Genomic DNA, 16,032 nt, shown 5'->3' with positions numbered 1-16,032 from the left:
TGCTGCAGTGGAAATTTCACACTACGGACATTAAATATCTTTTTATAACACAAACAGATAACATTATAAAACATACTATTGAAACGTGTAACGTAAATAAACTATTAATTAATAATAATAATTGATTAAACATATACAGAGATTATTTATCACAGTTTACTCGCCTATATAATACTAAGGATTTAAGTTAAACTGTAAATGTTTGTGTCCTTTTTATATGCTGTCATCCTCGATAATCATGCTAAAAAATATATAAATCCTTTTTCGAGCTCCGGCGAGATGCAATGATTCATGGAAAATATTTCATTTCCTTTTCCAGTGAAGTAAAGACCAGTTGTTCACTTGTTCCCTACACCATTAGCAGTATACTTAAACTGAACATTTTCGTTTCCTGCTGTTTGGAATCACAATTATAATGACTTTCTCCTACTCATCCGTACCTCAAGTTAAAAGTTACAGTTGTCAAGAAATATGGAATAATATCTTTCTTCTGTCAAATCTCACATTGTGTTACACGAGATACTGCTGAAGTTTTTAAGCTGAAGTATAGATAAAACATTAATCAACACCTTGAAAATAAAATGTATACAAAGACCTTATCAGTATAGTGATTGAACAATTAAGATTAAGTTACTTCAGGTGTACTTGTTCAGAGTTAATTGAACAATCACGCTCCATCTTGGATCAGCACATGGATTGGAGTTTGAGGTCCAATAAAAGTAAGGTAAGCTTCTTTATTTTGCTTTTTCAATCGATGACCAAAAAAATATGAATTTATGCTGCATTGTGAGAATATGTACACATTACCACTGTAAAAGCAAGCTAAGACAGCTTAACATTACATAAAGAAGTTAATGATACCTTAATGATTAGATAAAATACCCCTTGTCCCACTGTTAACATTACAGAGCATATAACTTTAAGAAATAGCACAATATAGCATCAAAAAATTATAATTCTACTACTAGTAACTAACTTTTAAATTTGAAGCTTAAGTTAAGCTAGTTGACACGTTCAGCTAGGTGAGACGATTTTATTTTAATTGATAAACTCAGAAAATAGATTTTATTTAATCACAGTTGCATAGCATTGTCTAGGAGTATGTGTATGTAACTCTGTGTTGACGTTAAGCCATAATGTCTGAAAAAAGGAACTTTGTGTTGACGTTAAGCCATAATGTCTGAAAAAAGGCTATAAGAAACTTGGTGTTGGCTAAGCTAAAGTTGATTAGCATTAGCACTAACTAGCTAGCAGGCCTATTGCATTAGAACTGCAGAGACAGGGGACGGCTTGAGTGTCATACTGTTTTTGGTGAACCCTGTAATGGCCTTGGTCACTAGCAGAGAGATTAAGGTATCACAGCGGAATGATAATTTTTTTAAACATTAATACAACTGGGTGACCAGATTTAAACAGCAGGGGTTAGCTAAGTTAAGGTACCACTGCCCAGTGGAGATGGATCTCCAGGTCAGCGTTCATTTGTGGTGGGAGTGGCATTCTTTACCTTGCTGTATCCTTAAACATAGGGCCTGCTACCACAACAGGTTTATTTTTTTAATAAATAAGTGTAGCTTAAATATTATTGAATTGTTGCTCATACATGGATACTGTTAAAAGTTTGGTGCCGTACAGAAACTCTCTAGTCTTTAGTTAGAGAATCCGACTGATGAAATATTAGTACCAATCCTTTTTGATTGCTTTCTCTTTTTTCCCCCCTCCAGGGAATATTTCTGCTGTAATTAAATGTGTCCCTGAGAGAATGAGCCACCTTGTGGTTGTGTCTGGACAGCCAGACAGACAGCAAATGTTTCTGGTCCTCCAATGTATGAAATGTAAAGATATTGAGATGTACCAATGTATTGTACAGACAACCTTTTCTTTTATTTAGATATCTTTATAAGTCTGCATACTGTCATGATATGTTGGCTGTGGGACTGTGGGCATGGTGTTAAGGCATAGACGCAGACGGGGATGATGGCAAACAAAGTCTTTTAATAATAAACTAAACATGAACAAAGGAAGATGGCTGTACCTTGGAGCATACTATAAACAGAACCAATAATCAACTAATACACCGACAAGGGATTGCACAAACTAATACAATACAGATAGGGGATACTAAACTTAACAGACTAGAGGACTAAACACAAGGCACTATACATGCAAGGGGCTAAACACACAAGACAGACTTGGCTAGGCCTACTAGCTGTTATGCACATCATCTGCTAAGCTAGCTAGTTGCTAAACAGGCTAGTAGCCAGAGACCCAAGGGATAAACAGATAAGGTACACAGCAGACTAAGTATGAAACAGACTAAGAACTCTAAAGGTTAGTGGCTAAACAGGTTAGTACCTAAACAGACTATGATCTAAACAGGCTAATAGTGCACTGATTAGTATTGATAGACTAAGAACTAAACATGCAAAGGAGGTTACTCACACATGAGGGTAAACACAAAAGGCTAATCCTACTAGGAGACATAAACTAAATCAAGACAGATATAAACTTAACTTAAAGAGCTCCAGAAACCAAATGCCAACTCTACTTAAACAAACTTGAACAAAACAAAACCCACTTAACAGAACTGAAATTAATGCTCGACCCAGTTTCCCAGAACAACCAGCTATTTATAACAAGAGTAATTAGCTACCTCGTTCAGGTGAGCACCCGCATCACCTGACCGAGGTGCCTTCTGGGAAACAGGGTCTACCAACAAAACAGTGCCCCCTAGTGGGCAACCCTCACACATACTCATAGATGCTCTGAATTATCTGTTGGTTTTTGGTTGATTTATGTATTTTTTTAAGGATTGATTCAGACTATAGAAGTTCACAATAAATACTGTAAGAAGATAAATGACAAGTAATGATGTCATTGTCTTGGCCTTGAAAAATTATCCATAATTTTTTTTCCCGAAAATTGTCTTGCGCAGCCTGTACTTTTAGTATGCTAATTCCCTTCCGTGGCACTGAGATCACGTGATCTGGGACCGCATTATAATTTTCTTCAAAACAAACATCATGGCGGACACAAAGCCAAGTCGCAAAAAAAAAAGACAAGCTTTTTACGGAATCTGCCAAGAAAAACCTCCTACTTTCTGACATCTTGTTTGTTTTTAAACCTTGTCACGTGACCTATGCATTTCAGCGCTCATTTATTTTTATTAACGTCTGCCAAAGATGGGCGTGTCTACAAGCTCAGCCATGACTGTGTTCAATTATTTCAGTGTTAATATACAACACATAGTATTTGCTGTAGTGACTTTATTTTATTTTTCTCTCTTTATTTTAACATTCATTATTACACACGTGATACAAATAGTGTCAACCTGTGTCAGTCTTTAAAACAATCATTCTTTACACAGTTAAATAGCTTTAGTTGTGTTGGAGTTCTCGCACACTCGCTTTAGGTCTCAAAGCCCCGCCCCCTAAATTTAAATACTGCAGACAGCGCGCGCTCACAGGAAGTGCTGCAGCGTTAAACTGAAAGTGAAACGAAGGGTCTTAATGCAGCAGCCTCTGCACGTGCAGGGACAAAGGTGAGTTTTATAGATTTGGTAAAGAATTAGTTTTATTTTTAGATTTGAGTATTATTGAGTGCTGTGTAACAGAGAATGCAAACGATTGGTTTGATGAACAGTTTCCATGTGGTCAGTTTTTAATACTCATTTAACGTTTTAACTATCATGTAGTGTAAACAAGATATGAACATGACATTGTACATGTCTCTGTATGAGGCTGTATTCCGGTTTATTAATGTTTTGTTTGTTTTATTTTTTCCTCCTATGATTTGGTGTCTATACAAAATAAGCCACGACAAATGCTTTTTTTTTTTTGGACTGTAAATATCAAATATATCTCAATACATCCACCAGATGGCGCTTTTCACATAAACATACACAAAGAGCATTAGAGTTTGTATAAAGAATTAAAAGGTCAAAGTTACAAATAATCTGCTGATCTTTAATGTAATCAGTGATATTATTATAATTATTATAATAATAATAATAATAATAATAATTATTATTATTATTATTGAGGTTGAAGCCCACGTACATGTCTGTGTGTCTCTCTGTACAGCAGAACTCTCTGTCTAACTTATTAATACAAAGAAATCCCATTCTGTAAGGTTGAGTATCTTACGCCTTGTTTACACTAAGTTGTCCTTCTTTGGTGGTCAGACAAATACACTCCCTGTTCGGTAATCGGAGAGTGAATCACAGATGAGAAATGGAAAAAGTAGATAAAAGGATAAAGATGAAGTTTTGTCTTAAAACCACTCCAGCGTGTTAAAATTCACTTATACCACTTCAGCGCTGTTATTTCAGCCAAAGTGAAAATATGAACTAATCCCAGTCAAAATATTCACTTTATCTTTTCTAATTAATATCTATTGGTGCAGGTGTTTGTTTACATTGAGACAGTAGCGCATTAGTAGATTATTTTAAAGTAGATTATTAAATCCCACACATAACTGTTCATAACATCACTTTTACTCCACATTTAGATTCACTGATGGTGCAGATTAAACTTCAGGCAGAGATCTAAGGACTGCAGGAGATTCAGTCAATTCTGTCCAGCGGTCGATTTAAGAAGTGCCAAACGTTTGACACATGGGCAGTAGGGTTTATAATCAAAAACAAAACTTGGAATTTGCTCATAAATTCCATTCTGCTCAAAATTTTTATTTCACGTATGGTGCAAATTTTCGCCATAAGAACTGGGGGCTAATGGAGCGCTTTTCTGTGTCAGCATCTATGGCTTGAGTGTCTTGGAAAACATGAAGGATCTCTAACTAACTTTGGTTAACATTTTCCATGATAAGGCCTCCTGCTTCTGTGCTGGCTTCTTTGCCAAGGTCATATTAACCAAAATGGCAAACTACACCTCAATTTCAATCCAGATTAAAAATCTTCTGGCTTTCATGAGCATAAAAACTATGACCTTACCCTCCCTTACCTGCATAATAAAAAAAAAATTCTGTATTTCACAAAGGCAAGACAATTGCCTGAGTCCATTTTGGGGGGCATCAGTTTGTCAGGAGATCATCAACCAAGTTGTGATTCGAGTATTTGATCACCCTGTGATTTTGCGGGTTCTCTTACTTAGAAATCATGGAGGGGTCTACAATTTTCAGCATACTGTAGGTGCATTTCCACTGTGAGAGACAGAATCTAAAAAGAAAAATCCAGAAATCACATTGTATGATTTTTTTTTTAAACAATTTATTTGTGAATTACTGTGTCAAATAAGTATTTGATCACTTGCTTATCAGTCAGATTTCTGACCCTCAAAGACCAGCTATTCTGCTTTTAAATAGTCCAGCTACACTCTGCTCATGATTCTAAATTAGTAGCACCTGTTTGAGGTCGTTAGCTGTCATAAAGACACCTGTGCACCCCACAATCAGCCAATGTCTAAGTAACAACTTGAGCAAAACCAAAAACTGTCAAAAGACACAAGACACAAAATTGTAGACCTACATAAAGCTGCAAAGGGCTACGGGGCAATTCCCAAGCAGCTTTGTGAGAACTGTTGAAGCAATTGTCAGAAAATGGAAGAGGCTAATGATGACCGTCAATGTCCCTCAAGAACCCGATGGTCACTCTGTCAGAGCTCCAGAGGTCGAGAAAGAGGAGAACCTTCCAGAAGGACAACCATCTCTGCAGCAATCCACCAAATCAGGCCTATATGGTAGAGTGGCCAGACGGAAGCCACTTCTTAGTAAAAGGCACATGGCAGAACGCCTAGAGTTTGCCAAAAGGCACCTAAAGGACTCTCAGACCATGAGAAACTGTGATGTGTGTGTAAGACATGTGACTTAGTTAGTGTGGGTGTGGGTGTGTGTATGTGATGTCTGCGTGTGTTTCTGCGTTTGGGCGTGTGAGCGTGTAAGTGTTTGTAAATCATTTGTGACGTGTGTGTTATATGAGTGTGTTTGTGCGTGTGTGTGTGTGTGTTAACATTTGTTGATGTGTACGTGTGTACAATAGGCTGCAGATGCTGGAAAATAAGTTTTGCAATATAATGTGATGTCACTCAATGTGATGTCACTGAACGTGTCACAGAATATAATATCATTAAATATAATGCCACCATTTTTTAGCGTAAGTTTAAGACCTTATCATGACTGACCTGTTTGAGATATCAAAAATCCCTCCGTAATTTTGCATCCTCAATGTCTTTAGATCACATCGGTCCGGTTTGGTGACGATCGTGTAAAATCCCTAGGAGGAGTAGATCAAAATCCATTGGGTGTGTTTTTCTTACAACAAAAAATAACTGGCCTCCTGTTGAGTTGAGCCCAGGACATGCATGCGAAAGTTGCACCAATAAACATGCAAAGTCAAATTCTGAAGCCAAGTCCAAGTCAGCCAGCTTGAGTATGAAACTTGAGCTGAGATCCACACAGAATGGCCAGATGAGGATTGTGTAGGACGGAATCCCAGCTAAAATGCAGGAAAATTTTATCAAAATTGCCATTTACAAAAACGAAGATGAAGACATCCTCTTGCAATCCCAAAATTGCAAGAAAGCAAAAATTTTATTTGTGCAAAATATGTACAATTTCATGATCACAACTCTTTACATCTCTCCTTTGCGGAATCTGTAACTGTGCATTTGCTCTTTGCTTTTTCCCAAAAACTTTTTCAGCCAAAACATAAAGAGAAAGAAACTTAATGAAATAAAAACATTGAGTATTATCCATGTTTCTATCTCAAATATTGTAATTATCTCCAGTTACATAACTGATTACACCTTTTAAAAAACATTACCATCAGTTAGCTGTAGCATTTTGTTGGAAATCATGGTATTGGGGTTAAAGTAAAATGGTTTTGCCCATCAAAAGGTAAATTGTTAATAATATATTTGACTTGTTATAATTTATAACATGTTTATTTTTTTCCTGTAGATTTAAAAATGGGAACTAGAGGACTTACTCTTTGCCTTACGCTGAGTCTGGTTTTGGCCAGTGTGTGCTGCATAAAGGACCTTGAAAGCTTAAATGATCTAATGGACAAAATAAAACAAACTGCTGAAGGTTTTCCGAGAATAGAAGGCATCATGCTTCTGTGCACAATCTACAGAAACAGTAAAATTGATCAAAATGGGAGACTACGCCTCAATGCAGATCCAACTGATCTTACATGTCATCCATATGAAAACTATGAGGGTACCTTTCCTGACCTGAAAAACACAAATTTTGGGTATTATTCTTTTGGCAATTTAAGAGATGCAAAAAACATTTTGCCTCCTTGTTTTTATAAAAGAATCACAAAGCAAAGAAATAATCCCCAAAACAACATTGATCGAATCGTGATTCGAGTTAAGAAGAACATCAGAACTCTAGTGGATGAAGTGTATATTACCCAGCACGCTGTGGACAGAAACCTGGGCAGTAATTATGTTCAACAGCTTACATACAGGATCAGCGAAAAGCTGTTCAACGAAATCAAAGAGTTATGTCTTAATATAGAGGATGAATACTGTCAAGAAGAAGAGGATGAAGATAAAGACAAGGATAAGGATAGAGATAAAATAAAAACACGATCACAATCTCGAATTCACGAATCTGCCTCGAATTCTCAAACCAGTTCCAAACATTCAACGTCTGCCAACGTCAACAACGCCGACAACAACGCCAACAAACATGCAAATTTGAATTCTCAAGCCAAGTCAGCCAACATAAAACTCAAGCTGAGATCCACATGGAGTGGCAAGGTGAGGATCGTGTGGGATGGGATCCCAGATGAAATGCTACGAAATAAGATAAAAATCTGTGTTTACAAAAGCAAAGATGAAGAAATCCCCTTGGTGGAGTACGCAATAGATGGAAGGGCGCATGGAGAAATAGACACTGACTTGGATCTTAATCCTGGTCTTCAGCTGCGTCTCCTGAAACCCATCACTGTTTATGAAACTGTTTATGAAAGCCCAGAGTTTGACGGCAGTAAAAGCGAGATACATCATTCAGCACCGTCCTCATTCTTTACTTTCATCTCACTCGTCCTCTGGCCTTTCAGGAGTTTATTCTCACTGGTTTTCTTTATACTCAGTAATCTATTCTCACTGGTTTACTCAATATTTAGCATTATCCTTTCATTAATCTACTTTATAGTCACTACTCCGTTCTCACTGGTTTACATCGGTTTTAGAGAATTATTCTCACTCGTCTATCGTATTTTAAGTTTTTTAAACTCTTCGGTTGACTCTGTCATCGGCAGTTTGCTTTCACTGGTTTATGTTATAGTGAGCAGTGTGTTCCCACCGCTCCACATTGTTTGTCATGAATTTGTCCTAATTAGTGCTTTATGTCAGTTAATCTCTGTGGTCCTTCCTGTTGTCTTGAAACTTTGCGTGGTGTTCATATGTATCGTGTTAATTGGAGCAGCGAGAAAGATGTTTGTTGAAGTGACTCAGAACAGGACGAGGGCAGCACCTCACTTTGTGGACGTGTCACAGGGCAGGCCAAGCTTCTGAAATGATGTTTCCTTATTATGACATGTTGATAAAAGTTGTGATGATACAACTCTCCTTAGTTCTTAGGGACTCATAGAACTACTTGGAATTCCAACTACTACTATAATACTTGGAATACAAGTTATTTAAACATAAAATGTGTAAAAACCAGACATCTTTTTTTTTACAAATATGTGTTTTTTTTCATGAGGTTCCTGATACTGGCACTGGTGAGGTCACCAAATGTGACTCTTCCTTCAATTAAGGGTTAAAGATCTCTAAAATAATTAAAACCATGTTTTAACATGGACCAAGTAACTAAATAATAAGATACTAGTTATACAGGAAATAACTTAATGACCTCACACAACTGTTAATGATGAGCTGTCTGGACTGGAAAGAAATCAGCCCCAACTACTACTTCTTATTTAGTTTTAAAATTTGTTTACTATTTAAGACATTTGTTAGATAATTTATATCAAAAGCTATGCAAAAATTTGTTGAAACCCTGTGAAACGCATACAAGCTTCCATATTTTTCTATTAAAAATAAATGAATAAAAGTTAAGATAGGTTATACACCGCCCTTTAGTGCAATAGTCGTCACATAAAGAGTTTTTTGTGTCACAAAATCACCCTGTTTCACCTGATTTCAACATCTACACCACTGAAGAAAAGTTTTCAGATCTTTTTAAGTTTTCCACTTGTTCAGCCTGGTTGACCTTTGAAAGACTATTAAAAGAAACTTATAAAAGAAAGGTTTGCCGAGCTTGTAGGATCATTTACATGAAGACTTGAGGCTGTCATTGCTGCCAAAGCTGCTTTGACCAAGTCCTACATTTTTATGGTTCTGAATACTTATAAAAAATAGATTTTTTTTTCTCTCTTAATCTTTTTAATACTGTAAATTAACAAAACACTCCAAACACATTTTTACTTTGGAATCATTGAGGATTTTGCGTAGAGCGATGCGAAAAAGAGGGATTAAAATTAAGTTTAAGATGAGTGTAAAACATAACAAAATGTGCAAAACTTTAAAAAAGTTTTGAAAACTTTTGTTTGGAGCTGTATGTAATGAGGTACTGAAAAGCCACACACCACCACGCTTCTTTGCCGAAGCAGATTTGACATCTTGACGTCCATGAAAGTTCCCCCCGTCACAAGGAAACACCAGAATGTAGCTAGGCTAGCTGTTTGAGGTTCTCTGCTAAACACTAGCATACCTGTTTCAGCTCTTAAAAATAAACAGACCATAAAATTTTGATCTAAACGAGTCATACAGTATTTTAACTTAAACACCACTAAACAAGATTTTTTTTGTCTCAGAAAAATAAGCTTCCTTAGCTGTGTGTATTGAAACATCTAACCTACGCTTCTTCAGCTCTTATAAACAGCCTGGCCATTAAATAGAGCTCTGTATAGGTTACATTTTATTGCTTATTAATTTATACAGGTTAAAATAAAGGATAGAACTAGGGTCGTTGTTTACGGTGCGGTAGCTAATGGCTAACCCACCCTTCCTAACTGCTCTTAAATTTTCACATGAATTATTTTTTGTAAATAAAAAATTTGTTCCACTTATGATTTTTTATGAAGGAATATATGTTGCACTATATCATTCAGAAATTTGAAGAGGAAATTGATTATGCATTTATTTTTGTCTCATTTCAAGGCATGTGAGAATGCAATATTCGCAGATTATATCAGTGTTTTCTGATACTTTTTAAGAAATAAAGTGCACCTTAATTATTTTTATTCACTGTATACACAGTATTTTTAATCATCACACGAATGCTTGTATTGAGAATTCCTCACATTTCTCCTTTATTTACTTGAATGCATACAACTGTATTAAATCTTAATTTTGTCCATTTTTGTGATATTTTTTTTCCTTTAAACTGCAAAGAAGATTTTCTGTGCTATAAGTTTGTGTTAGTGCAGATCTTATTGTATTAAAATGGATTTAAAAAACTGTGAAATTTTCTCTAATGCTATTTCTTTTATAAAAGTTTATGTAACCATAAAGCTAAATTCTTTGCTATTACACATGCTGTATGTTTGGTCATCTTTTTCTTTTTTTTTTACATGCACAATGTGAATTTACTGTATAACTTTATTGTATACATTAAAGGCTAATGAAATAACACTTCATCAGATTTCCAGAGTTTTTTTTTTTTAACTAATATTTTGTTAAAACTTTAAATCTTTTTTTTCTGCTTTTTTATTTTATTTTTTAAAAAAATGTAAAAAAAAAAGTATCTTTTTTTAATTTTACACTTTTCATTTATTTAAATTTTGTTTGTTCAATTTCAATTATACATTATACCAGTGGTTCTTAAAGTGTGTGGCGCCCCACTAGTGGGGAATCCAGACATGACAGGTGTGGCGCAATGAACGGGAGGGAATTAGTGGAAAATAATAGGAAAGTACCTATTCTAATTCATGCTTTTCTTTATTGACAATAAAGATCAGACACTCAAACCTAAACAATCACACGCAAAGAAATGGATCATTAATACAAGTAAATTAAAATAACATCAGAGAAAAAGTGGAACCATAGTGCAACAATAACGGTTTAACGTCGGCATGTTAATTGCAGAGGAACAATATATAAGAAAACATTCGGTATTATATATGTCATTTAATTTATTCCTATGTGTATGCTGATGTTTCTGTATTTTTGTTAAAAATAAATATTTTATCAGGCAGTACTAGTCTGGCATTTCTAGTTTCCAGTGCGGCAACAAAGTTGCTTTTTGGTCCTGTGCGGCGTTTTGCGATGATCCCTAAATCATTCGTTGTGCCGTAGAGAATAATGGTGTTTATGCTTTTAAACATGTATAATTTAAGGCGGATGTAGCTTAAAGACAATGAAGAGAGGAAATATATCTGGGTATCTTATTCACGGGTTTATTTACGCAGCTATTGAATTCGGAGATGCGAATATCAAACTAACTTTACCGCCGTCACAAACTGGTGTTATTCGCTAAAATCCCCCCCTGCCACGGATTGCCCCCCTACATAATCTCTATCAAATATTATATTAGGACATACATTCAAAGGTTTAGTATTATTAAATATATTATTACTATTATAATTAACCCTAGGCACGTGACAGCCGTCGAGACGATTAATACAAATCCCCCAAAATGATTTATTTTGCAGGGGTTTGTCAATGTACAAATAACAAATTATTTATCACAAATTGCACTAAATAAATATTGTTTGTGGTGAAAAATTACAGGAAACGATTTTATTATAAAATAAGCAATATAAAAATACACATGTTTATATAATTTATATATTTTGCCCCCTATACATTTTTTATATTGCTTATTTAATAATTAAATTCATTTGTTATAATTTGTAATTTGTAAACCATAAACCTATGAATTTATGTTTTAATATATTATTTGAAAGAGATTATGTAGGGGAGGCAATCCGTGGCATCGGGGGGCATTTTAGAGCTAACACCACCTGGTCAGTAGGGTACTGTATGTAGTGAGCATAATAACATCAATGGATACATTTGTTGCATGGACCACAAAAAAGCAGGTGATTCAGCATCATCAGCCTAATCAACCAAAAACCCAGCCGAAAGGAAAACATGATGAAGCCTATGTTGCACTTGGATTCATGGTGGGGATGGTGGGGCAGAGGAGAGACCCGTGTGTGTTTTGTGTCTTAAACCGCTGGCAGCAGACAGCACGAGACCCAACACAGTAGGAAGACACTTATAACAATTGCACGTGTATTTTATCTGTTTTGAACTTGGTGTTATTTGATCTTATTGGTTTAGAAATTGATATTTCAATAAATAGTACACTTGGGCGTTTTAGTTATCATTTTGTTGACAAGTGGGGCTTGAAAATTCGCCCACCCCCTTAAGTGGGGAATGACAGAAAATGTTTGAGAACCACTGCATTATACTGATTTGAAACAGTGTAATTAGATGAAATATATATTTTGTTATTAAGGTTCATCATGTGTATTTGAATATAAAATCTCTCAAAAATAACTCATATTTGAAAAGAAGGTGGGTGTTATTTGTGGATTGTGAAACCTCGGTTCATGAGTTGAGTTGACTGGGGAAGGAGCGGTGACCCGGAAGTGGTCTGCGAATTAAGCTGTGCCTAAAATGATTTGCCACAAGATTTCCTGCACTTCAATACACAACACAGATAGTGCCTGTTCATGCTTTCCTATCAGGCCTGCCTGTCCAGCTATTATCTCTCCCACCTGCCTGAAGTCTGCATTCTGTTATTTGTGGCCACAAAGTTTGGCCAAGTTCAGTGTGTTTATATATGGAAGCACATTGCCTGTTTTAGGATGGGAGATTAAGGAGGAGTCTTTTCTTCTTCAACACACTCTTTTCTCCTTTCTTTTCACACACTCTTTTCTTTTTACACACACTCTTTTATATAATGTAATCATATATTATCGAATATCATTTATTATCTTTATGAGCCCTGTCTCTGTACTGTGATGGGCACAGAAACCAGATTGCAAACTCTCCAGGTATCCATTTGAGTTTAAGTGATTGTTCAGCTGACTAAAAACAAACTTTTCAATAATCTTGCCTTTAAAAGGAAGATTTGATATCGGTCTGTAGTTGTTGAATATGGTGAAGATTGAACTCAAATGAAGATTAAATGACTTTTGGCATGCACTGCCCAGATGAAAGCGTTTTCTTTTTTAATGAGTGGTAACAAAAGCTTGGCATGACATTTGTAATCCTGTATGAATCTTCTGTAAAACCCCGAAAGGGCTAAAATAGTTTCGACTTTCGAGGAGTTGCAAAGTTCAGGACAGTGTTGACTTTTTTTTGATCATGAAGAATACCATTTGCACACATTCTGTATCCCAAGAATTTCAAACCTTTGTGGCAAAACTGGCACTTGGTTAGCTTAGTAGGCAAGCCTGCAGATCTTAACCAAAGAAAAACATATTTTAGATCCTTGAGGTGCTGTTCGAAGGCACATGCCCAGGTGTCATGCATCCCCATAGTGGCGTCAACTAGCAACCACATGTGAGGATGGACGCAGGTCTGATCAGCATAAGAAGGGAAGTTCATGAAGCAATGCACCATTATGCATAGTGACAGGCCTCTGGGAGCACTGTACAAGCCTCCGGGGGCAGTGTTATGGGGCCTTTGAGGTTGCTTCAGTTGTTCAGGAACCTAGCATATAATAGAGTCAGCTGACACCCTGAATGGACTAAATGACCAGGTTATCTTATCACATTTTTTTCTCCATCTATCCATGACGTCTTTGGTTCTTACCCTAAATGATGATAAAAGAACAAAATGTCAGATCAAATTAAATTATCCTCATAAAATTTTTTGACAATGTCATTTAAATAAATTTTTAAAAAGCCCCTAACAACACCACCAGCCCCTAAAACCATCAAAGTAGCCTTTGGCCCAAGGATGGGCCTAAATTGTACTTGGTGTATTGATGGCTACTGGCTAATCTGTCTGGGATTAACTCAATTTACACAACATCTTTAGTGACATCACTTAGTTCGGTTAGTTAGCTCCAGCACTGAAGGAAACTGTCAACTGCAAACTGCCAACTGTCTGTTCAAAGCATTTTTGTTTGTTTTAAACTGATTTAAAAGCACCACCAGCCATGACACTAACTTCTGCATGAGAATTCCACCAATTAGAGCACATCCTGAAAACTGCCTTCCAACTTAATCAATGTTGTTAAGCAAGTGCTCTTTCTGAATGTGTGTAATCAGCACTTTTGTTTCTGAAAACTTTTTAATTATTCACATTTTATGAAGCAAGTATCAAAAATGTTAAATGTAATTGTGGTAGAAACAAAACGAAATGCATTTATTGAAAAGGACACTACATGTACAGTACCGTTGGCTGGCGGCTGTAATGACTTACAGTATGGCCTCATGTAAGCGATCATTATGCTGCTGAGGACGGAAAACCTATCAGAGATGGCAATAGAAAGAAACCTTGAGAGGAACCAGGCTCAACAGGGAACCCATCCTCATTTGGGTGAAAACGGATAGCAGGAATTGATCTGCATCATACTGTGTGAGTCTGATTGTTAAGTATAATTGAATTGAATTTCATTTATATAGCACTTTTAACAATTGTCATTGTTGCAAAGCAGTTTTACACAATCAAAAGAATTATTTAAGTTTGTATGAAATGTAAATGTGTATGAATCAAAATGATCAGTTTGTCCCTGGTGAGCAAGCCGAGGGCGACAGTGGCAAAGAAAAACTCCCTGAGATGGTAATAGGAAGAAACCTTGAGAGGAACCAGACTCAACAGGGAACCCATCCTCATCTGGGTGAAACGGAGAGCAGTAAATGATCTGCATTTATACTGTGTGTTAGGGGGCAGCTAGTTCAGATATAACAGTTAATGTTAATGGATGTTAATATAGAGTCCAGGTAGTTATTGGAGACTCAGGTAGACTTGTAGGAAATTCCAGTCCTAAACTATCGAGCAACTGCAGCCAAGTTAAGTCCTCAGAGAAAGAACTGTCAACATCAGTCGAGGCTAGAACCGTCTCCATGGTAAAGTGAAACCGTCCCCAGACACCAGACTCATCCCAAAAGAGACACAGAGAGAGGGAAAGAAAGGTCTAGAGAGGGAAGAGAGAGGGGGGGGGAGGAAAGATAATACAGTAGTTATGTATGGTCGCAGTCACATAATGTATAACATGTTAGGTATGGTCACAGTCTAACAATATATAATGTGAATGTATATTTAGTGCAGAGTGCACCTAAAGAGGGACTCAGGCAGGACTAACTATGACATAAAAGGGAGAGCCAGAAGGAAACATAGACATGAGGGCTCCCTGAGATGTTAAGCAAACAATCACCTCACCGTCAACGAACCTGAGTGATCAGTGAGAGTGAGGAAGACAGCATCTAAACATACCAGTTCACAGTAATAAGCAGCCTGCATCCTTTGATCGAAGTAGGCGTGGCGGATCGTAAGACACTAGCAGTTCACTCAGATACTGCGGCGCGAGACCATTTAATGCTTTATATGTCAAAAGTAATATTTTTAAATCAATGCAAATTTCTCAGGGAGCCAATGGAGTGAAGATAAGATAGGGGTAATGTGCTCATATCTTCTGGTTCTAGTGAGGACTCTCACTGCTGCATTCTGGACTAGCTGAAGCTTGTTTATGCACCTAGTTGAACAACCAGACAGTAAGGCATTACAATAGTCCAACCTAGAGGTGATAAAAGTATAAACTAGTTTTTCTGCATCGTTTGGTGACAATATATTTCTTATCTTGGCAATATTTCTGAGGTGAAAGAATGCTATCCTGGTAATATTATCTACATGAGCTTCAAATGAAAGGCTGGAGTCGATAATCCCATAAAGGTCTCTTACTGTTGCACTTGATGGAACAAAAAGGCCATCTAAAGTTACGGTGTGATCTAAAATATTACTTCTAGCTGTATGCGGTCCTCCTTCCATCCTATTTAAAATACTAACAATTTAGTTTGACGCCATTTACGTTCTAATTTTCGAGCGGTCTGTTTTAAAGAGCGTGTATGATCGTTATACCAGGGAGCGAGTTTCTTATGTC

General features: G+C 36.4%; 1 protein-coding gene across 1 annotated transcript; it reads left to right on the top strand.

Moving 5' to 3' along the window:
• The first annotated feature begins 6,916 nt into the window (after positions 1-6,916).
• Positions 6,917-9,764, top strand: LOC128508276 (uncharacterized). The gene has a single exon (XM_053479509.1). The coding sequence runs from the start codon at positions 6,921-6,923 to the stop codon at positions 8,478-8,480; it is 1,560 nt and encodes a 519-aa protein (XP_053335484.1). The 5' UTR covers positions 6,917-6,920; the 3' UTR covers positions 8,481-9,764.
• Positions 9,765-16,032: the final 6,268 nt, after the last annotated feature.

This window comes from Clarias gariepinus, chromosome 20 (assembly GCF_024256425.1).
Source record: "Clarias gariepinus isolate MV-2021 ecotype Netherlands chromosome 20, CGAR_prim_01v2, whole genome shotgun sequence".
Classification (NCBI taxonomy): domain Eukaryota; kingdom Metazoa; phylum Chordata; class Actinopteri; order Siluriformes; family Clariidae; genus Clarias; species Clarias gariepinus.
Note: the sequence above shows the minus strand (reverse complement) of the source record. Positions and strands in the feature narration are given on the sequence as shown.

Coding starts and splice junctions, on each gene's coding strand:
- LOC128508276 (XM_053479509.1), top strand. CDS start 6,921: ATGGGAACTAGAGGACTTACTCTTTGCCTTACGCTGAGTCTGGTTTTG.